The sequence below is a fragment of the Hipposideros armiger genome, unplaced genomic scaffold, assembly GCF_001890085.2.
Source record: "Hipposideros armiger isolate ML-2016 unplaced genomic scaffold, ASM189008v1 scaffold_132, whole genome shotgun sequence".
NCBI classification, from domain to species: domain Eukaryota; kingdom Metazoa; phylum Chordata; class Mammalia; order Chiroptera; family Hipposideridae; genus Hipposideros; species Hipposideros armiger.
In genome coordinates this window covers 473,844-497,615 of record NW_017731482.1, presented here as the reverse complement: position 1 = coordinate 497,615, position 23,772 = coordinate 473,844, and the positions used below count along the sequence as shown (strand labels likewise).

General features: G+C 35.5%; 1 protein-coding gene across 2 annotated transcripts in view; it reads left to right on the top strand.

The window, feature by feature from the left end:
* The window catches only part of FCHSD2 (FCH and double SH3 domains 2), a 222,154-nt gene that overhangs the window by 84,464 nt on the left and 113,918 nt on the right, over positions 1-23,772 (top strand). For both annotated transcript variants that reach the window (XM_019649420.1, XM_019649421.1), the window contains exons 4-5: positions 12,490-12,566; positions 20,768-20,912. In XM_019649420.1, coding sequence (XP_019504965.1) covers positions 12,490-12,566; positions 20,768-20,912 — 222 coding nt within the window. The remainder of the gene's footprint in view (positions 1-12,489; positions 12,567-20,767; positions 20,913-23,772) is intronic.

Sequence of the window (23,772 nt, the reverse complement as noted above, 5' to 3'; positions counted from 1 at the left end):
AATAGCCTCTATCTGGAATATTTGCAAATGGACAAGAAGGAATGGTAAACCACGTTCTAACTCTTAAATCTTCTGCTTAGAAGAAGTATAATACGTCATTTCCACCTACATTTCATCAGCCAAAAAGTCACATGGCCAAGCCTGATGTCAATGGGATGGGAAAGTATAATACTTCCTCAAAGAGAGGCAGGAGGGGAACCCCCCCATATATATATATATATATATATATATATATATATATACACACACACACACACTTTTTACTGACAACTTTATTAAGATATAATTCACATACCATACAATTCTCCATTTAAAAGTTTACAATTCAGTGATGTTCGGTATATTCAGAGTTGTGCAGCCATCACCAATATCAAATTTTTAAAGCATTTTTATCACCCCCAAAAGAAATCCTGTACTCATTAGCAGTCACTCCCTATTTCCCCATCAACCTCCCCAGCACTGAGCAATCACCAGCTTACTTTCTGTATCTATGGATTTGCTTATTCCAGACATTTCATATAAATGGAATCATACAGTATGTGGTTTTCTTGTGACTGGCTTCTTTTACCTAGCGTACTGTTTTCAGGGTTCATCCATTTTGTACCATGTATCAGTACTTGATTCCTTTTTGTTGCTAAATAATATTCCATTGATTGAATATAACTATATACACCATATTTTATTTATCGATTCATCAGTTGAGGACTTTTGGGTTGCTATTATAAATAATGCTGCTGTCCACATTCATGTACAAGTTTCTAAGTGGACATATATTTTCAGTTCTCTGGAGTATACTACTAGGAGTGGAATTGCTTGGGCCATTCGGTGACTCTGTTTAACGTTTTTGGGAACTGCCAAACTTTTCCAAAGTGGCTGCAGCATTTTATATTTTCACCAGCAATATATGAGGGTTCCAATTCTCTATATTCTTGTTAACACTTGGTATTATATGTCATTTTATTTTTACTTTAGCTATCCTGGTGGGGTGGTAGGGAATGTTTTTGAACCTTAACTATAGTATTGAATCAGATATTTCTCTCACTAGAGTGTTAGTCCTTTGAGGAGTGACTTACTCATCTGTTTGAATTTAGGGCCAATGAATGAATGATTGAGTGAATGAATGTATTAAAGTAAGGATATGGTAAGTGGTGTAAGAGATGTAAGCATAGCACTTTGTGAGGGTTTACCAGAAGGAACAGTAATTTCAAAACTGAAGCTAAGTTATTTTTAAAAGTTTTGAATGTGAATTTGTTTCATGGACAGTGGAATTTATATTAATTAAATCTCATATCAGTTAAAGAAGGTTATCTACTTATGGTTGGTTTAATGTTAATAGTACATGTGTTCTTAATTAAACATTTAAAACTTTGTAATGTCTTAATAGATTTGATATCTTTGGACTATCATAATCTCTTATGAGATTTTGAGAAAAATCTTCCTTTAAATGAATTTAGGGCAGAAAGACTTGGTCATATTTTCTGGCATGAGCTCTAGAAACTGCTGTGTTCCATATAGGTAGATAAAGTAGTAGCATTTTATACGTTTTACTAAATAAAGCAGGTAATGCCCCTTTGTCTTACAAAGGAGGGAATTAAGGGGTGAGTAGTACAAGAAAGGTAAGAAAAAGGAAAAAATTGTTTTTGAATCTTATAGAATCAAAAATCCAATAGCGGGCCGGCCGAGTGGCGCGATGGTTAAGAACTCGCTTGGGATGCCAGAGGGCCCCGGTTCGGATCCCACATATGAGGGCCAGTGACACTGCCCTCCACAGCTAAGATGCTGAACAACAGCTCAACCTGGAGCTGGGCTGCCCTGGGTCGCCGGCGACGGCGTGGGCTGCAGCCCCTGTGGCAGTCCCCTGTGGCAGTGGGTTGCCATGGGCTACCGTATGTAGCCAGCAGCCAGCGTGAGCGGCCAGCAGCCGCAGTGAGCGGCCGTCCAGAAGCCGGTGACTGATCTGCCTCGCCAGAGAAGAGCGCAATGATGGTGCCAACTTGGGCCAGTGAAGCAGCGTCCTCCACAACTAGACTGAAGAACAAAACGACAGCAACTTGTCTGTTCCCCTTCCCCCAATTCCCCAGCACTGTTCCCATCCCCCCAATTCCCCAATAAAAATCTTAAAAAAAAAAATCCAATAGCAATCATATTAGAAATAATTTTAATTCCAAGAGAATTGTACATCAAGTGTTAGAGCAGGTAACTTAAAAACTGCCATTTATAAACTAAGGAATCTGATGACTATTTAAAATTAAAACCAAAAGGCCTTGATGACATAGCATTAATTTAAAAATGCAGGGAATAGTATTCCCTTGTCAGTGTTGCACTTCAAATCTGATGAGTTTCTATCTTCAGCCTGTTTCATTATGCCCCTGGATGAAAAAGAAAAATCCTTTATGCATATGATGGGAGAATGGTTCTTATCCCAGCTTTGCCAGAGAATATTTATCTCATGCTTATAAGATGCAGTGGTCAACGTTAATATATTACTGTATGTATCTTATTGGCAAGGGAAGGTGTTACCAACAGAGAGGAGACATAGGTATTAATAAGAAGGCAGAGCTGCCTAGCAAGAACTTGGGGAAGAACCTGGAATAAGCTGTGTATGGTGTTTGAGAAATGTACCTCAAACACAAACATACACATATACACACACACTAATACCACCCCCACCTCACTCTTCGCCATGCCATACACACAGTATATAGCCTTCTTTCACTTAGTAATATGCATTTAAGGTTCCCCCATGTCTTTTCACGACGTGTGTGTGTGTGTGTGTGTGTGTGTGTGTGTGTGTTTGTATATCTCACACATATTGTAGTAGTGCTATTAATGAAAACACTCTGCTTCCAGGGAGTAAAAAAACATGCTTGTTTTTCCACATGACTGCGGAACAATTATAGCTTCTACTAGGAGCCCTTCTCCTGTTCCTGGGAAAATAGCTGGGTTGGCTGTCATTTGCATAATCGTCTTTAGGGCTATTGTGGGCGGGTTTGGGCTGCTGACACAGAGCTACAGACTGGCCACCTGTCCAGAACAAATGAACTCGGCCTTTGTGCAACATTATTATCTGTTTCTCCACAGTGTTATTTCTGAGTAATAAATAATTTGATTAAATATTATGGAACTATCATTTAGGAAATGTTTGTGTTGAGCTTAAATCTTCCATTTTTGGGAGAGAAATCTCCTGCCTCTTCCACTGGCACAACTATATATTTCCATGCCCCCTCTGGCATAGTTTTGTAGCTGCTTTTGTGAAATTATCCTCATGAATATTAATTAGGAATGTGAGAATTTAAAAAGAAACTTCAAAATGATTTGTATTAATCCTTCTATAAATTATAAATTAAGTGTTGTCTGATGTTTTCTAGGAGTCCATTTCACTTATATGGAGTAATTAAGTATTTAAAGTCAGCAAAGGAAGAAGAAATATCTAAGGTCTTGAAATACTAACCATTGCTACTCATTGTCTTTGATAATTAACTTCATGACTCATTTAGGAAGTTTGTGTCCTAATGCACACATTGCTATGTTAATTAATTTTATTAATCATCTATTGGGTTGTCGGAAATGTCATGATGCATTTTTGCAACGAAAAACAGAAAAAATACGTCATGACTTTTCCAACAACCCAATACATTCAGCCTGTGATAGGAAATTTCTCAGTTTTTTTTAAACTTACGTGTGACAGAATGTTGATATTTCTTGTACATAACAACCGAGTTGAATTTTCATGTTAAAATTAACTTGTAATTTATAGACCCTGTAATCATATAAGAAAAGTCTCAATATCAAGTAAGCGGTCATTGAATTAATAAACATTTTTTTAAAAATCACTTGCCAGTTATTCATGGGCAAAATTTACGTGGTTATGACAATAATCACATGTCTTAGTTCTCATTAAATGTTTCTTGACTGAAGATAAAATATTGCTAAGAGATATTGGGTACCTATAGTATACATATCAGATATTATATACGTTATTTCCTTTGATTGTTATAACTGTCTTTTGAGATAGATGGTAATATTGTTTTGGTAATATTCTTTTTATAATTGACTTTAAGTTTTAGCAGTTTTAGGTTCATAGTAATTTTGAGCAAAAACTACAAAGTCCCTACACAAGCACAGCCCCCCACCCAACCCCCATTATCAACACCCCACCAGAGTGGTACATTTGTTACAGCCCATGAACCTACAGATTTTATCACCCAAAGTCCACAGTTTTACATTAGGGTTAAGTCTTGATGTTGTACTTTCTGTAGGTTTTGGCAAATGTATAATGACATATGTCCAGCATTACAGTATCATACAGAATAGTCTCATTGCCCTAAAAATATTCTGTGCTGCATATCCCTTCCTCCACACCTAACCCCTGGAACCCACTAATCTTTTTATTGTCTCCATAGTTTTGCCTTTTCCAGAATGTCATGTAGTTGAAATCACACAGCGTGTAGCCTTTCAGGTCAGCTTCTTTCACACAATAAAGTGCATTTAAGGTTCCTTCATGTCTTTTCATAACTTGATAGCTCATTTCTTTTTAGTGCTGAATAATATTCCATTGTCTGGATGTGCTGTGTTTTATTTATCCATTCACCTACTGAAGAATTATCCTTATTTTACAGATGATGAGACTGAAAGTGAGATCAAGTAACTTGCCCAAGTTCACATATATAATACATGTCAAGTCGGAGACCAAAGCCCCTGATCTAATTAGTGGTTTCTAGAATAGGTTGTTCACACTATTGGGGGTGTAAATGATGATTATATACACACGAAGGGGCTTTTAATAGCACTGTTACTGTTTGGCTTTGTGGTGCACTGTATAGCAGTTTTCATCTGATTCAGTGGGTTTACAAATGATATTCTCTAATTTAAAGTAAACTATTTTGAGATAACTAAAGGTCAAGCACATGAAATTGTTATTCGCTTGCTGATTTGATACATTCCAGAATCTGCTTTGAAGAAGGAACTGCTTTTACAGCTGTCTGTGAGATCAAGTGGGCAGTTCAATCATGCCGACTAATATAACAGTTTTCTTATTGTTTAAAAACAACAGGAATAAAAACCTTGTCAGAGACGCTTACAAATAGCTATCAACTAATCCAGGCCTTGAAATGTAACTTTAACAAAAACTTGAAAAATGTTAAAATTCTTATGTTTAGTGACTTCTTAATGTTCTAAATAAGCCAAAATTATATATATATATACATGTTGCTCTAAAAATTGGTAAGCCATATTTGTTTTCCAATTGATAATGTTTAAATATAAAATAAACTCCCCCAAATTTAGTTTTTGCCAACAAATAATATTAATCTTTATTGGAAAATGACTGTAACACACAGTGAAAAAATACTGCTTTTCTTACTAATAGCTTCCAGCAATTTGGAAAGAAAAATTCACAAAATGTGGAGAAAAGAAACAATTTCATAAAAGTGTAAACATTGTTTCTTGGTTAAACAATCTTCTGCAGAATAGAAAATGAAGTAAAAACTAATGAAATAGTAGAGGTAAGCTAAGTCAGTGCCTTTTAGTCAGGGTTTTCTCTTGATTAAAGCTTGCATATAAATTGCTTTGGGAATATATGGAAGAACTCTATAGGCAAAAACAAGACTGCCTGGAGCGGGGAACATCGTTGAAATGAGCTTGAAAGTGATTAAATAACTGGCATTTAATATTTAATATCGGGTAGATTTGGCCCTGTGCCTCCTAAAGGGAAAATGCCTTTTATTAAACAAATTTTCAGGCTCTGCACTCATATTGGCAACAGCATTATATAAATTGCACATTTAGCATTTTCTCTCTGTTTAAGTCCAACAGGATTTATGCACATACCTTCTCTTATGAAATTGTCATAATAACATTCAGTGAAGAACTAAGCATATTTCAGGCAGATGACTTTTATGTCTCTTATGTTTATTAAAGGCAACACTATGTCTTTTGTGTAAGCATAGTAAATTAAGATGATACATCCTAGTTATCATTAGCGTTATAACTTTCCAAGGACACATCTTTTTAAGTGTGTTTTTATGATTCTGTTGTAAGCACTAAGATAGTAATGGTGCTTTTACTTTGAACTGAGTAAAAGAAAGACATTGAAGAGTCTTTTTTTTTATTATTAAGATTTTTTTTTTAATTGGGGAATTGGGAGATGGGAACAGCGCTGGGGAATTGGGGAAGGGGAACAGACAAGTTGCTGTTGTTTTGTTCTTCAGTCTAGTTGTGGAGGACGTTGCTTCACTGGCCCAAGTTGGCACCATCATTGCACTCTTCCTGGGCGAGGCAGATCAGTCGCCGGCTTCTGGACGGCCGCTCACTGCAGCTGCTGGTCACTCACGCTGGCTGCTGGCTACACATGGTAGCCCATGGCAACCCACTGCAGCAGGGGCTGCAGCCTACGCCATCCCCAGTGACCCACGGCAGCCCAGCTCCAGGCTGAGCTGTTGTTCAGCATCTTAGCTGTAGAGGGCAGTGTCACTGGCCCTAATATGTGGGATCCGAACCGGGGCCCTCTGGCGTCCCAAGCCAGCTCTTAACCAACGCGCCACTCGGCCGGCCCAAAGAGTCTTTTTAAAGAAAGAGAATAACTTCATGGAAAACTACTTTGAGAGTAGACATCTCCTGGGCACTAAAGGATTTTGTAATCAGTCTGGTTCTCTGTATCTCCAGTGCCTCCACCACAGTTCAAGATGTCATCATCCCTACCAGAATACTGCAGTAGTCTTCTTTGGATATGAAGAGTCTCTTGTAGATAGTGTATAGTTGGATCATGTTTTTTAATCTATTCTGCAAGTCTTTTTTTGTTTGGAGGGTTTAATCCATTTACATTTAAAGTAATTATTGGTAGGAGGTATTTACTTCTGTCATTTTGCATTAGTGTCTCTTTTGTGTTTTGTTGAGTTTTTGTAGTGAAACATTTAATTTCCTTATTTCCTTTTGTATATATTATATAACATTTTTCTTTGTGGTTATATTTAACATGCTAAAGTTGTAACACTCTAATTTGAATTTATACCAGTTTAACTTCAGAAATATATAAAAACTCCACTCCTTTACAGTTTCATCCCCACCCTATTTATTATTGTTACAAAATTACATGTTTGTACATTGTATTCCAAAAACATAAACAAAAAAATTGTTTTTTTAATGCATTAGTCTCTTACATGTAAACAACAAAATGTGGAGTTATATACCAAAGTTACAGTAATACTAGCTTTTAAACTAAATTTTTTTTAAAAAGTGTTAGTCTCTTAAATCACATAGAAAACAAGCCACTTTTACGATAATTCTAGCTTTTATAATTGCCTATATAGTTATCTTTAATGAGATTTTTATTTCTTCAAGTTACTATCTGGCGTCTATTCCTTTCACCCTGCTAGACTCCATTGAGCATTTCTTGCAGATCAGGTCTAGTGGTCACAAACTTCCTTAGCTTTTGTTTATCTGGAAATGTCTTAATTTCTCGCTCACTTTTGAAGGACAGTTTTGCTGGATATAGTATTCTTGGTTGACAGGTTTTTTTTCTTTTACTACTTTGAATATCTGGACCCACTGTTTTCTGTCCTCCTAAGTTTCTGTTGGGGAATCTGCTAAGAATCTTATTGGTGAGCCTTTGTATGCAGTTATATGCTTCTCTCCTGCTGTTTTCAAAATTCTCTTTGTCTTTAGCTTTTGACAGTTTGACTATAATGTGTCTTACTGTGAGTCTCCAAGTTCACCCTACTCAGAATTTATTGAGCTTCTTGGTTGTTTATATTCTTTTCTCATGTCAAAATCAGGATGGTTTCGACCATTATTTTTTTTATAATCTCTCTGTCCCTTCCTCTCTCTCTTTTTCTGTTTATCCCATGATGCATATGTTAGTCCATTTGATGGTGTTCCAAAGGTTCCTTAGGCTCTGTTTACTTAAGTGGAGAATAGGGGTGCAACAATGGCTGCCTACCTCTGTGTCTGTGCCTCTGTGTCTCTGCCTCCTTGATCATAAGCAACAATCAGTGATCAGAGCACAAGATCCCTGATATTTGGAGAACAGGGTCCTTATTGCCCACCCTACATTCATGCTGCTCCAAGAACAACTGCATGGCTGCCTACCACTGGGCTGGGAGATGGGGCTTTCTCTTGCTAAGCTAAGTGCAGGGGTTGGCTGAAATTGAGTTATTTTAATGTCCAAGGAGTCCGCTGGAAATTGCAAGCCTTCAAGAGACTTCAGAGTTCCAAATATTTCTACAAAACATTCTGCCATTGAGTCTGCTATCTGAATTAGGAGTTAGATGCCTGGTGCTTCTACTCCATCATCTTCCCAGAATCTTCTCCTGCAATAGTCTTCTAAGTGGGGATATAACTCAGAAACAGCCAGGTGGACGAGATATATAGGGCAATGAAAAATATTTCAAAACTTTCCTTAGGAGTGGAGATGAAGTTCTGTATTGCTATTAAAGCAATTTAAGAATAGTAAAGACAATGATTGTATAATTTACATCAGTTTGAGAAGTATCCAACTTATGCAGTGGACTTGTTAATTTTTAAAATTCATTTGCATAATGTTAGGAATTTCATGACAAAAAGTTATAGTGTATAAATAACATGGTTTCCTATAATTTTGTAGAGCCATGTTGGTGGGAAGAAATGGATACAGAATAACCTGTGTGAGAGCCATGGAGCACACTCCTGCTCAGTTTTCTGTTGTAAATGGGCAAAAGGTTAAGCCATCAGTCCATTTCCCAGTGTCTACTGAACAGTGGCTTTCTTTGTGTTGCTTCACTTGTTAGAGCAATATAGCAAGTGTTATTGAGAGATAAAACAAAGCAAGTCTTACATCAGACACTGGTGGCTTTTTAAAAAGTTGGAATGGGATGTGATTGGATGTTCCAAAGAGTATATTGATAGTACGTTTTTATGGAGACCACTGCTCCAGAGTAAACTCTGTTTGGAAATCAAATCAACACACATCAGTGATGCTCAGGTAAATATAAATACATATTATATATGTAGTGCACCAGTTTTAGAGAGTAATGTTGTAGGCTGGGGAAGTGATTTAAAACAACAACACTCTTTAAAACATTGCCTGCCCTAGGTCTTTTTTCCTTAGCCATTTAATAGTGGTAGATTTTATTTCTGTATAAATAAACCTTTTATTTATAAGATGTAGCTTTAAGCATAACATAAAAGGGAAGCCAGTTAATTTAAATATAGAATGCTTTCAGGGGCATGAAATGTTATTTAGGAACTTTCCTATAATGGCCACTCAGTATTTCTTGAGTGTCCATGCAGATGAGATCTTGAACAGCTGCATGGAGCACACAGAAGTCATGATTCCTGCCTCTGTTAACTAACTTGAATAAAGTCTTTCATCTAAAGATCTCACTGTTTATCTATTTCATGAATCCCTCATCTCATCTCTAAAGGGCTCATTCAGTTTAATACAGTTCAACTTTGTGGTTTAGAGTTCTAGAAATTGCTATTGTGACTTATAATGCACACAAAAAATAACAAGTTAAAGTAAGAATTTTTTTAAAGAATTATGTAAAATCCACGCTAAAGTGGTGGGGTTTTTATGAAGATTCAGAATAACTAGGGATTATAATTCAAATTTAACTAGTTGTGTGATCTTAACTTATGTATCCTCTTAGTGTCCAGTTTCTCTGTGGTTATAGCAAGGCCTAACAGAGTTAAGAGGAATAAGTGTTTTGAAGTGCTTGTTAAGGTCACTTGTTTTATATAAATTTAGAGTGCTGTTATTCTGCCTTCTTAGTCCTATTTATAATCTGAGGTTCAAGTAATATCCCATGTTCTGTATGAAGTGTTCTGCAACCACTTTAGCAGTGGTTAAATTGAAAAAGTCACTATCATATCATTTAGATGTAATTTGTTAAGGAAATATCAGATGATCTTTTCCTCATCTGTGTACCTAAATCACGTATTGCCACTTATTTGGCAGTAATGCAGGTGTTGCCTGCCATTTTATATTACATAATTCTTATTTCTGTCTACATATTATGATCTCTTTGAGTTTAGGGATCTTCACAAAAATTAATGTGTAGTGCCTTCTAACTATAGAATAAACTTCTGTTTTGTCTTTTTTTTTTCATTGCTTTGGCGTATACACACACCTGTGTTCTCTTCCAATAGTGGAGTTGGTCAAATTTGACTACAATTTTACTAAGAAACTTATTAGATTAAAAACATCTGGTTATAATCTTAGAAATCTGGTACAGTATTTTTTTTCCTTTGAGCATATGAAAATTAGGAACCAGAGAAATTTTTATTCAAACATTTCTAATTGAGAATATAAAATCATTAGACATAAAATAATATAGGTGACATTTATTCATGTAATCAGTAATCAGTGAATATTATTGGCATCAACCAAATGTGAGGCTCTTTGCTGCTATAGCCGCCTGGAGACATAGTGATTAAAATAAAATGGACAAGATTCCTACCTCATGGAATTTTTAGTTAGTAAACAGATCAAATATATTTAAACCAGACAGCAACAATGTAATAAGGATTAGAATAATTAGGATGGCTGGAGAAAGAGTAACTTAGGGTGGAAGGTGGGCTACTTTGTATATAGCAATTAGGAAAAAAGCATCTTAGAGAAAGACACAAAGTAAAACAGGCAGGTTGAGGAACTTCACCTAGATATGGTTTCTCTCTGAAAAGATTCAGAATTCCTTGGAAAACTAGTTACTGCAGATCTGGAATAGAAGCTGTTAAAGAAAACAAAGTATCAAAGTCTATTTGAGTTCATGATGCGGGACCGCTGATCACAGATGTAACAATTAGTGCATCAGAAGAATCCTGACTGCAATAAATTAAAACACGTTTTATTCAAAATATATGAGTTCATAATGTTACTTTAAAAATTCATTGTTTACTTCTGGACCAGACTGTTCAATAAAATATTTAGCCTTTTCTCTAAGAACTATATCTCAGGATAACCAAATAGTTCAATGGGGATAGTTCTTTAAAAAGAATTGCAGCTAATAAATGTAGAAAGAATATTCTATTTTAATAACATGAAATACCAAGGCAATGAAGCTTTTCACATTTTCCTTTATATACTTGTGAATATTTTGTGTTAGAAAATTTAAAAATCAATTTAAAGGAGGGGCAGTGAGAATTCAGGTAGGAATGGAAGTGGTGGGAAGATATTTCATACAAATAGGAACATTATGAAAAAGGTACAAAAGTGAAAAAATACTGTACATATTCAAGGAAGACTTAGCATTTGGTTCCCCAAAATACAAGGTATGTAAGTGGAAATATTGTGGATATGCTGTTATGTCTGAGTTCTCAGAATTCACAGTACCTGGAAATAGTGAAACCAAGCTATTGCCAAGTTCAGGAGGAACTTGAAATTCAAAGGAGCTTCTCTACAGTTCCTGCTACCCTTTGGGCTCATTGAAATACTGATAAACAGAAGCATTCAACAATGAGCTTAATTAAGCCAAACTGATTTGGCAGCAGGCCTTAGTGGAACGGTTCCATATATAGAGTACAGCATTAATTTTACTTGGGCAACCTTTGTTTAAAGTATGCAGTTGTTAATTAATGTGATTGTTCTTCATCTCAGCATTTTATTTATTCTTTTTAAACTTGCATGTGTAGAGATGATTATCCCAAAGTTCATGATTTCTGTAATCCATTACATTGGGCCCTCTCTCTTATAGTGTTAGAGGACCACAGATGTTCCCATCTAAAAGTAATATGTTCTGTATTTACAGTGAGTAGTTTAACATCACTTGCCAATAAAATACACTTCTCTTTTCAAATCCTGATACCCACTATACCTATTACAGATAAATATTCTGTTTTGCCCAGGTTCATATTGTATGGATAACAGTAAGTGGGTATATTTCTTGTAAAACTAATTTTTTTCATTTGAAGTGATTTGTGCCATGGCATTATTTAAAAAGCAAAAACTCTTAATATCTGTCTTGAAAATTTCTAGTATGGAATAGCACCAAGGTTTGTCCATTGATTTTTTACAAGCCAATGTGTATCTGTCTGCTCCAGAGTGGATGTGTTGTTACCTTTCCCAGAATCTGAGAATTTAGCTGCTGGGATTTAGAAATGCAATACATGCCACAGCAGAGGAATGATGGAAGATGTCAAATGTGTAGTCAGAGCCCTGTGGAGGTGGACAGCTGTGTACCCTGTGATATATCAGAGGTAGTTTGTTTTTATGGATGGTCAAATAGTTCGTTGAAGTATAAAAAGCATATCATTTCAGTTTCTATTTTCTCATCCTTATACTCACCTTTTTCCTAAAAATGGAGACAAGAGAAGATTGTGACAACAATGAAACAAGTTATAGTGTTCTACTATTTAACATTGATTCTCTACTTCTGAATTAAATTTATGTTTGGAAAGATGGGATTTGCTAAGTACTGTATTTTAAGGGAAAGAGCTTCCTTTAGGGCACAATACTTACGTTATATAAAATATATATATATATATATATATACACATATGTATGTATTTTTTTAACAGGGTATCCAGAAATTGGCTAGTCAATATCTGAAGAGAGATTGGCCTGGAATAAAAGCTGATGATCGGAATGATTACAGGTAACTGAATAAGTAGTTCTAGCCCCTTTTCTTTAAAAATGATTTCACTCAGAGCAATGTCACATATGATGTAGACTCCAGTTTTTTAAAAAATTGTTTTTCTCTGCTATGTTTTTAGATATAATTTCAAAATTAATAAAGTTAATGATCCACAACATATGTAGGGAATCTATATAAAATAGATCATTTTTATGTCTTAAACCAAGATTATATTTGTTTAATTAATTCTCACATATGAATTTAAAGAGTAGATGACAATGAAACACAAATTGTTTCCTCAGCCACCTATAGGTGAAACACATTGCAACAATAATGAAACAAGATTGTAGTGTCTACCATGGCCGTTGATTTTTTTTTTACTTCCAAAAACAATCTCTAAATTTGGAAGGATGGGACTTTGTGAGCCTAGGGGAAAAGAGTTTCTAAGTTTTATTGATATGTATTTATTTATAAACTGGGTATCCAGAAATAGGCCAGTCAAACCCTCATACAGATATCTTTAAAGTATTTGTAATTTTGTTTAGAAGTTAATTTTTTTTGTTGTTTTTGAGGTTAATTTGGAAGTATTTATTGATTTTTGTGCTCAAGACTGTCCTTAGTGTTGAGAGAATGGGAAGTCAAAGACAAGATTTTAGAGTTTGCTGTCTGGTTGGAGTTAAGACTAATGTCCATGAAACAATAGCAGAGAATCCAGGGTAGTTAAAAACTCAGTACTGAAGTGTATGGTTTGGAGTCTGTGTATGAAAATCAAGTTGCTGGATTGTCAGTGAAGACTGATCATCAGATAATTTCTTAATGGAACTAGAAAACTGAAGGCATAAAAGAAAATCTAATAGGTCTTTACAGTTGCAGGACTGACTGATAACTTGGGAGGTGACATGATACTATAAATAATAGATCCATATAGTTGCAATATGGGAAAATATAGGAAAACAGGAAAATGAAAAGAAAGATTTTTCTTGTGGACTTTCCAATACCAAGGAAGAGGTTGCTTGCTGGAGAGTAAAGAACTCCAATTCATAGATAGGCTATATTCCAAGTTTGTTTGAAATTCAGGATGCAGGTTACCAAAGAAATAAGGATTAAAAGGCTTTGCACCCAGGCTAGCTTATACAACCGAATTTTTAAAAGTGTGTTAAGCCAACATTTACTAAATATTTACTATATGTTAGACACTATGTTAGGAACTGTAACATCTCCTATTTGAGGTACATATAATTATCCTCTTTATTTACTAGGCAACTAAGTCTTGGGTTATATGTCTTATCACACAGCTATTTAAGCAGTCATTTATTCATTCTTTACTGAGGAGATAGATGTTAAATATCTACTACATGCTAGCTGTTAAATATCTACTACATGCTAGCTTCTAGAGAGACTAGAAGATATGATGTCCGTCCTTAGGGAGTTTATAGGAGATAGCCACTATAAACAGTTGCAGTATTGGGTAGTAGTAAAAGTGCATTGGGACTGCAAAGGAAAACTGGTTTCTAGAGCCAAGTCTTAAGGGATATGCACGAGTTTGCCAAGGTTGTACAAAAGGAATTCTAAGCAGAAGTAATTCCTTAAAGGCATGGAGGCATGAGAAAATATGAATGTTAGGTAACAATGAGCAGTACAGTATGGTCGGTGTGAAATATATGGGTTGGAGGGTGAGAGAAGTAGTGGACATGGAGGATACATAGATAGGCATCATGAAGGACTGCATATCACAGAGTTTCTTTTTTTACTCAGAAGATAATAGAAGCATTAAAGAATTTCCACAAGAAAAATGACATGTCCAACTTCACTTTAGTAATAATATGAAGGTGAATTCTGTGAATGCGAGGGAGAATTCAGTGAGAATAGAATTGCAGGAATGTAATGCCTCGCCATCTCTTCTTTGAACCATGAAAATTATAGTAGAAACTGGATTGTGGGGGATAGTTCAGAGATATTTAGAAAACCAAAGCTAGAGCACTTGCGGTTGATTTGACAGTTTTGTTTTTTGTGTCTCTCAGTTTGTTCTGGGGCTAAACAGTTGTCTGCAACTATCAAACTATAGTTTTTTCAGTATCTAAAACAGCTCTTGGAACATAGAAAGCACTTGATAAATATTTTCTGACTGAAGAATGAAGCAGAGAGAGAAAGAGGCAGGACTATAGGATGACTCCCAGGTTTTTTAATTTATGCACCTGAGAGGATGGTGGTGCCATGCTATTGTGAAAAAAGACAATAGAAAAATCAGGATCAAAGGTGAGAATGGCAATTAGCAATTTTGTTTGTTTGTTTATTATGTGTTTGTTTTCATTCTAGTCTATTTAAATTTCCCTTTTAACTTTTTTGTATTTGTATTTATGTTGGTAGTTTTAAAATTCTTACCCAAGTAACACGTGCTTGTTGAGTATAAAGTGCAGCCCCTCCTCTCTCCCAAGCTGCTTCCATTCACATTTCTACTCCTCTAGAGTAATTGCTGTTAAAAGCACTTGGTTTTTTCTTCCATATTTCCCTGTGTGATGCATACATGAACATACATAGTTTTGCTGATTTTAGCAGGACTGGAATCATTGTTATACATATGCTTCTGTAACTCTCCCCTGCTTACGCACTCACTTAAAGAGCCTACTTTAGACATCCTTTATTTTTTTTTTTAAAGCTGAGTCATCCTGCCCACTGGTTGGTAGCTCAGCGGCTGCTCAGCTCGGGCCAGGAATCGAACTGCTGTTGCTCAGAGCTCAAACTCTGAGCAAGCTCTTAACCAACTGAGCCACTCAGCCAGCCCTAGACATCCTTTTATGTCAGTGTGGTCAGGTCCCCCATTCTTTTTAATGGCTGTGTTAGGGTCATAATATGGGTAAACTATAGTTTTGTTGTTTATTTTTCTGGTGGTAGTTGTTTAGCTTATTACTATTGCAAATAATGCTTTAGTGGGTAACTCATGTAAGCACAGTTATATCTTTGTGTATTGTGAAAGTATATAGGGTAAATTCATAGAGAGAGAAATGCTGGATCAAAAGGGTTTATATGTTTAAAATACTAATATTGTAAGTTATCCTTCATAAACTCTGTGTCAGTATGTTTTACATTTCTTCTAATTTAATTTGAAATTCCCCATTTTTATGTTTTACCAACAGGGCATGTGATAAGTCTTTTAAAATTTGTGCCATCCTCATGATACATGCACCATTTAATGCCATTAAACCACCCCCATTTGCCTGGAAACTGGATTTGCATAACACTACTTTTTCTTGGACCTTTTTTTAAAATTTTTGAGTATAGGTTTTCAGTTCTGTCTTCACCTTTCAGACTGCTTTAACAAAATACCACAGACTGGGGTGGCTTGTAAATAACAGAAATTTATTTCTCATGGTTCTAGAGGCTGCAAGGAAGTCTGAGACCATAGTCGGGTTCTAGTGAGGTCTCTTTTCTGAGTTGTAGACTTCTCCACCTCTGGCGTGTTGTCACATGGTTGAGGGGATTTGGGAGCTCTGTGGGGTCACTTTTACAAGGACGCTAATCTACTTTCTGACCTGATCCCCTCCCAAAAGCCTTAGCCCCTAATACCATCACCTTTGGGGGTTAGGACTTCCACATATGAATTTTGGGTACACCAACATTCAAACCATAACAAGTCCTTTCTACGTAAATGTTTCTCAAATTTCCCTCAGCTCTCTAGTGACTGTTTTGATTACTCTTATCTATATTCCTGTCTTTAAATATTGCCTGTAAGCTAGTAATGATCATATATGTTTTTATTAACGCTTCAGCTTGGTAACCAAAAGGTTAGCTGCCCCCAACTTTTCACTTCTTTCTAGATCTCATCTTTTTTTAGGAACGTGAAGCTGCTGCCTCTCTGCCTGTGATCTCTCCGTTTCACAATTTCATGTGCTACAATACCACCAACTATTTGTATGTCTTTGTAAAATAGACCTACTGTCGCCGCCCTGCTTTAAAACCTTCTGTTGTTTCCCCTTGCCAATAGGAGGAAATTAAATTTTTTTTAGGTATTCAAAGCCATGAAGAAACCTGGTCCCAAATTACGTTTCACTCCTCCTCTCTGGCCATTTTTTCTTATTTCACCCTTGGTTCCCCAACCCTTGGGCACCTCAAGCTGCGGTTGTGTTGCAGTTCTCATTATACCTCAACTGGAATAAAATCAGTCATCCTTCCTTCCTTTATTGTGTTACCTAGGCTTAGAATATCCTCCCTTCCTATCATGAACAATACATGAACACTTCTTTACTAAACACCACACTTTCTCCTTGTTATCAGTTACTAAATAAATTAATCTTAGAATATGAATGTACTTACCACCTTTCTAGTCTTCTTGATTTATAGTGCTGTATTTCTGGGCCTAGGTTAGAGACGACAAGAAAAGGTAGAAAATAATTGTCTAGAAGAGTCAGAGAATAAGTGGATTAGAGGAATATAGTAGGATTGTTGGGTTGCACTAAGGGGGGTTACTAGAATTTATTTGACATCAATTTAAAGTGAGACCAAGCATCACGATAATGGTTTTATCTGGCAACATTCTGCTGCATAGACAGTGATATGGTTTAAGTAGAATTTTGGATTTAAACATGGTTGGAACTTGTAGATTATAATGATGGAAGAGAGGGGGCAAGGGCAATAAGAGTGTACATGAGAGAGTGATTATAACGATGCAGCATGAAACCAGGCTGGGTAAGGAGCTGAAAAGGGAGACCCTGAGAGGGTTGAGAGTCAGTGGGAGTGGGGGTAGGATTAAATGGATTGTGAGTTCTGTTAGGGTTGAGTAATTGTTGGAGTCAAAATCCTAAAGGGAGTGAGTGGAAACAGGAAGTATTGATCAGAGAATAGAAGATTAAATTGGAATTATAGCAGAGTAGTTATTGGTAATGACAAAGTCTAGGTTATGAACATGGGAGTGCTATTTCCAAGCGGACAGCCTTAGAAAAGTTTTACAACCTCTCTGACCTGAGCCTTACTTTTCTCCTCTGCAAAATGGGGATAATGCCTTACAAAGTTGTCATGAGGATTAAATGATATGATAAATGTAAAATACATGACATAGTACCTAGCATGTGATAGGTTCTTAACAGAATTTCTTTCCCTTCTTTTATAGTTTTGAGCCTCATTTCCTGACCTGAGCGGAATAGCACAATACCGTACATGCTTGATACCTTTCCAAATGCTTCAAAATTACTTATATGAAGTTTAGTGAAATAAAAAAAATTTTTAAATCACTCTACAATCCATTATTATTTTTCCCCAATCAGAATGAAAAACACCACTAGCGTTGAAACTACCACTATTATGTTAACAATAAGTACTTCTATTTCTACAACAGTTCTGCTACTATTACTACTTATTCATTTAAAAGAAGCTGTGTGTGCCATGAGTTTTCATAGCATTTGCATTTAGTTTTTGAAAATAGCCCTGTGAGGTACATGGTGCAGGTATTTTAGTTATTTCTCCATTTTCCAGTTGAGGAAATGAAAGTATAGTGAGGTGTGCTATATATGATTGTATTGGTTAAATTAGAAGTTGAACTCAGGTCTTCTGACTGACTAGTAACTGAATCCTGTGCTTTTCATGGTGTCCTATTGTTAAGAATGTATTTGCCTGCTATAGATATGCTAACTCTAAAGATCTCTTTTTAAATTCTATAATGAAAATAATTTTTTATTGTACAGTCCTCATAATTTATACATTCATTCATTTTTCTTTATTTATCACTTATTGTAACCTTTCTAAATGTTGGCCATGTATTAGGCCTTAGAAATACAATAGTGAGAAAGACAGGCACCCCTGCCTTCATGAAATTTTCACTATAGTGAGAGGGACAGACTTTAAACAATTACCTAACACTATTTATAATTGAAGGAAAAGTGCTCAAGCCATGTGAACAAATAACAAAGAGGGACTTGATTGAGCCTGTGGGTTGGCTTGAGTGTGATCATAAAAGACTTCCCTAAGGAAGTTACATTTAAGCTGAGATTTGAAGGATGAACAGCAGTCATCTAGGTGAAGGGATAAAGGGAAGAGGGTGCTTACCTAAGGGGAAAGCATGAATGAAGAGGTCCTTCCTTCCTTCCTTCCTTCCTTCCTTCCTTCCTTCCTTCCTTCCTTCCTTCCTTCCATCAATCCATTACAATCCATAATGTTTCTTTCTCATTTTTATTATGATTTTAAAATGTATTTTAATATAAATTAATAGCTTACAAAGTATAGTACTGAGATTTTTCTCAATGCGTTCCTTGATAAAAAATCAGTTATTTGGGCTACTTAGGAGGACCTGTTTTACATCCTAGATTCCTTTGGTTGTCATGCAGTAAGACCAGGGAGGACATTAATTTTGCTGTTCTTACCAGGTGTGACAATTAAGTTCGCAAACTCATTGCAACGATGTAGCTAACTATTTTTGATATCAGAGGGATTATTCATTATGAATTTGTACCAACTGGACAAACAGTTAACCAAGTTTATTATTTGGAAGTGCTGAAAAGGCTGCGTGAAAAAATTAGACAACCTGAACTTTTTGCCAACAATTCATGGCTCTTGCATCACAACAATGCACCAGTTCACATGGCACTGTCTGTGAGGGAGTTTTTAGCCAGTAAACAAATAACTGTATTGGAACACCCTCCCTACTTACCTGATCTGGGGCACAGTGACTTCTTTCTTTACCTGAAGATGAAGGAAATATTGAAAGGAAGACATTTTGATGACATTCAGGACATCAAGGCTAATACGACAACAGCTTTGATGGCCATTCCAGGAAAAGAGTTCCCAAATTGCTTTGAAGGGTGAACTAGGCACTGGCATTGGTGCATAGCTTCCAAAGGGGAGTACTTCGAAGGTGACCATAGTGATATTCAGCAATGAGGTATATAGCACTTTTTCTAGGATGAGTTCGCTAACTTAATTGTCAGACCTTGTAAGTCCATCACTGTTTTTATGCTGACAGCTTTTGCTGGCACACCATGTTGAATCTTTTTTCCAAAGAGAAGGTGATATTCCTTTGCTTAAATAAATGAATATTTCCATCTAACCTGGTTCATTTGATATATTACACAAACCAATTCTTTACACAAACGAATCATTTCTTTGGTTGAAAAATACAGTTTCAGGTTTTTTTAGTTCTGAGTAGAATGGGGACACAGTTAATTTTCTTTTGTAGTTGTTGTCGTTTTTTGTTTTTACACTGTCATCCATTGATCCAAAGCTAGCATTTTATGTAGCACATGGTACTATACATTGCTATAGTAGAAAATCCAAGTGACACAAGAAAGGAAATCTCAGGAGATGAATATTATAATCTATCAGTGCAAGTATCTCCTTTAAAAAAACAAAACACAATCCATTGTGATGATGTTATAAAATGTGTTTATAACTAGTATACGGGCATACTAGAACTGACTAAGGCATTTAGCAAAGTAGAGGAAAAAGTTAGAAAAGGAAGTTGGCTACAAAAGAGCAAAGATGAATAATTTTTTGACTTTACCAAGAGATTGCTGAGCACATTTATCAAGCAGAGGTAATGGGACTTGCTTGGAATGCCTCCAAGCCACAAGGCGATGCTGACTAAGCATTATTATAACAGAGAAACAGATGTAGAGCAATGATGCCACAGACTTTTGTCAGAAAAATAGATTCCCCTAGCACATAAGCAGTTGTTCATGATTTTTTCCCTCAGTCACATCAGTTTATGTGAGAGAGTAATATGATATAGTTCAAAGAGAATGTACTTTAGAGGTACCCAACCTTCATCTCTATCTCAGTACTACCACATTCTTGTGTGATCTAGAATGATTCTCTAAAGCTCTCTGAGCTTCAGTTATCTCATCTGTAAAATTAAAAAAATACCTTAGTGAAATAATGATACTTGATGTTCATAATGATGACCCTGAGACAGTGAAAGGCCTTGACAGTCTGGATTAGTCACTGATTTTTAGTGTTAGCTTTGTAGAATTGTAATCCTTCTATCACTTTACTCCATTAACCCGAATAGCTAATAAATCAAAACAGCCAGTTGCTGAGTGATAGAGGAATAGAGTATATGCATGTTTCTACTTATGTATTATAAAAATATTACTACCCAAAAACCAGTATAAGTATACTTTTAACCATAAAGACAACATTCATTCTATTTGTCAGTGTTAGCCAGTGAGCACAAAAGGTTAGCCAACTTTTTCTTTCTTTTCCCTGCCTAATACTTTTCTGTTCCTCTTTGAATTTAGGAGCATGTATCCTGTTTGGAAATCTTTTCTCGAGGGAACAATGCAGGTAGCCCAGTCTCGGATCAATATATGTGAAAACTATAAAAACTTCATTTCTGAGCCTGCAAGGACAGTGAGAAGCTTAAAAGAACAGCAACTAAAAAGGGTATTGTTTCTATTCTTTTTTTATATGTATTTAAATATATTAGTGCTACATTTGTAATCTGCAAGATTATGTTAAATGGCATTTAACAGTTGCAGTTTTTCTATATGGTTACAAATCTTTCTGATTTAAACATGGATTTTCTGATTTCAACATGTTCCCTCTAACTACTGTTTTATTAACTGACAAAGGTGAGTGTAATTTCAATCTGTGGACATTCTGAAAGCTCTGTACAAAGTCTTCTTAACAAATACCAATTTTCAGCCTAACTCAAGTAAATAGATCTACTTAGTTTCCTAATATTAGTATAGTTTGGTGTATATTAAAATAGTTACAATGTTATTAATCTCACTGAGTCTTGAAAAAATTCATCTTAGCTTCAACTTGAGCCATTTTGCATAATAATTTAAAGGAATTTGACACATTTTGATGAAATACAGCAAACTTATTTCCAAAAATGGTGTACTCTAAAGTTTAATTGTATGGTTATATAAAAGTTTTCAAATAGATATATTTCTTTGATTATGCAGAAATTAAAAATTTACAGAAACATCATTAAACATGATTTTTATGAAAAGCTTGCTGTTGAAAGTAGGTGATTGAATTGTGTTCTTTTTGGAAATAGAGTTACAAAAATAGATATTATCATGATACCTAATAAATAATTAAATTTTTCTTATGGAAGTGTTAATATTTTAGAAAATAATAAGATGTAATTATTTAAGGAAATCATATTTCAGAAGCCATCTAGTATTTTGATTTCTAATTGTCATTTAGATTTTCAGAATTTTTTTACAAACAAGCTCCCCCCAAAAAAGACTAATCTTGTTTGCAAAAGATGATTTCAGTATCATGAAATCAATGTTACATGTATATTGCGAATATAAAATTTTAATCTCTTTCAAGCACTCATATAATATCAGTTGGTTTTAACATATTTGTACAAGAATGCCTTTGTTTTATCTTTGATCAAATACCTCTTTCAGAACAAACATGATGAATAAACTATGTGACCACTCAACAAACAATACTTTGTATTTGGAAGAAAATAGTGTGTGTGTGTGTGTGTGTGTGTGTATCCATCTGTGCTGGCTGAGAGAGGGTAGGTAATAGGGACAGAGAATTAATACTAGTATAACTTTGTAACTGGAAGGAAATACTTCATTTCAAATATCCAATGCATTCACCAAATCTAATTGAATTACTGGAATGTTTCACCTTTCTCAATATCAGAATATTTTGAAAGAGTTTACCACTTGTAAATTTTTTCTTCCATTAGTAAAATAGTCTCTGAACTGAATTTAACCAACATTCCTGGGCAAAGAATGTTTGGTGAGATTTGACAAGCCTTCACATCTGTGAAATTAACTTGTTTTATATTATAGTTGATAATGATATTTATGTTTCATCTAAGCAGTTGTTAAACATTAAGTACATATTGGTCATACCTGTCAAGATCCTGAAGTTACAAATGACACGAACCTACTTCAGACTGGTTTAAGCCAAGAAGAGAATGTGTTGTTGGCTTGTATGTTTCAGTATGGATGGAATCCAGGCAGGAGTGGATCCAGGTGCTCAAATAGTGGTATTAGAATTCAGTTTTTCTTCCCATCCATTAGCTGTGCTTTCCCCAATGGCTCCATTCTTTATCAACTCTCCATTTGGTGGCCCCCATAGTGCCAGATTTACAAATTTTACAGCTACTCATCCCATGTTTTCCATTTTCCCAAAAGTTCCAAGAAAACTACCAGAATTGAAGCTCATTGGATTATCTTGGGTCACAAGCCTCCCTCTACCCCCCGAGTCAGGGATTACAGTCCTCATGATAGTTATATGGACTGAAAATGGGGAAAGAGATTCTCCAAAGGAAAATTGAGATGGGTTCCCAAAGAAAATGCAAGGGAAATAGAAACAGAGCAAGCAAAAGCAATAGATGGCCACTACAGTTGGCTTCTCCAATTGTACTTCCCACACTTTATGACACACTAATTCCATATAGGATCAGGAAACCATCTATTCTTTTTCCTTTTCTTCTCCAACCCCATCCCCTTTTTGGCCTTCTTTTAGATTAACCTTTTCTCTTAAAAAATATTTTATTGTGGTAAGAATACTTAACATGAGATCTACCCTCGTCACAGATTTTTAAGTATGTAATACAAGATTATTCTATAGGCACAATGTTGTATAGCTGATCCTAGAACTTAACTCATTTTGCATAACTGATACTTTATACCTGTTGATTGACAACTCCCCGTTTCCTCTTCCCATAGTTCCCACCAACCACGTTCTCTTCTTTGCTTCCATAAGTTGACTATTTTAGATCATGTAAGTGGAATCATTCAGTATTTGCCCTTCTGTGACTGGCTCATTTCACAGCATAATTTCTTCCAGGCCCCTCCATGTTGTTGCATATTGTACACTTTCCTTTTTTAAGGCTGAATAATATTTCATTGTATGTATATGCCACATGTTTTATACATTCATGTGTTGATGGACATTTTGGTTTTTGTGATTACTACTGCAGTGGACATGGGGGTGCTACTATATCTTTGAGACCCTGATTTCAGTTTTTCTGGATAAATACCCAGAACTGGGATTCCTGGATCATATGGTAATTCTATTTTTAATTTTTTGAGGAAATGCCATACTGTTTTCCATAGCAGCACATTTTTCATTCCCACCAACAGTGCACAAGGGTTCCAATGTCTCCACAATCTTGCCAACACTTAATGTCTTTTTTTTTTTTTAATAACCATCCTAACAGATGTGAGGTAATATCTCATTGTGGTTTTTGTTTACACTTCCCTGATGATTAATGATGTTGAACAATCTTATAGTTTCTATTATCAAATTTTTCTTCACT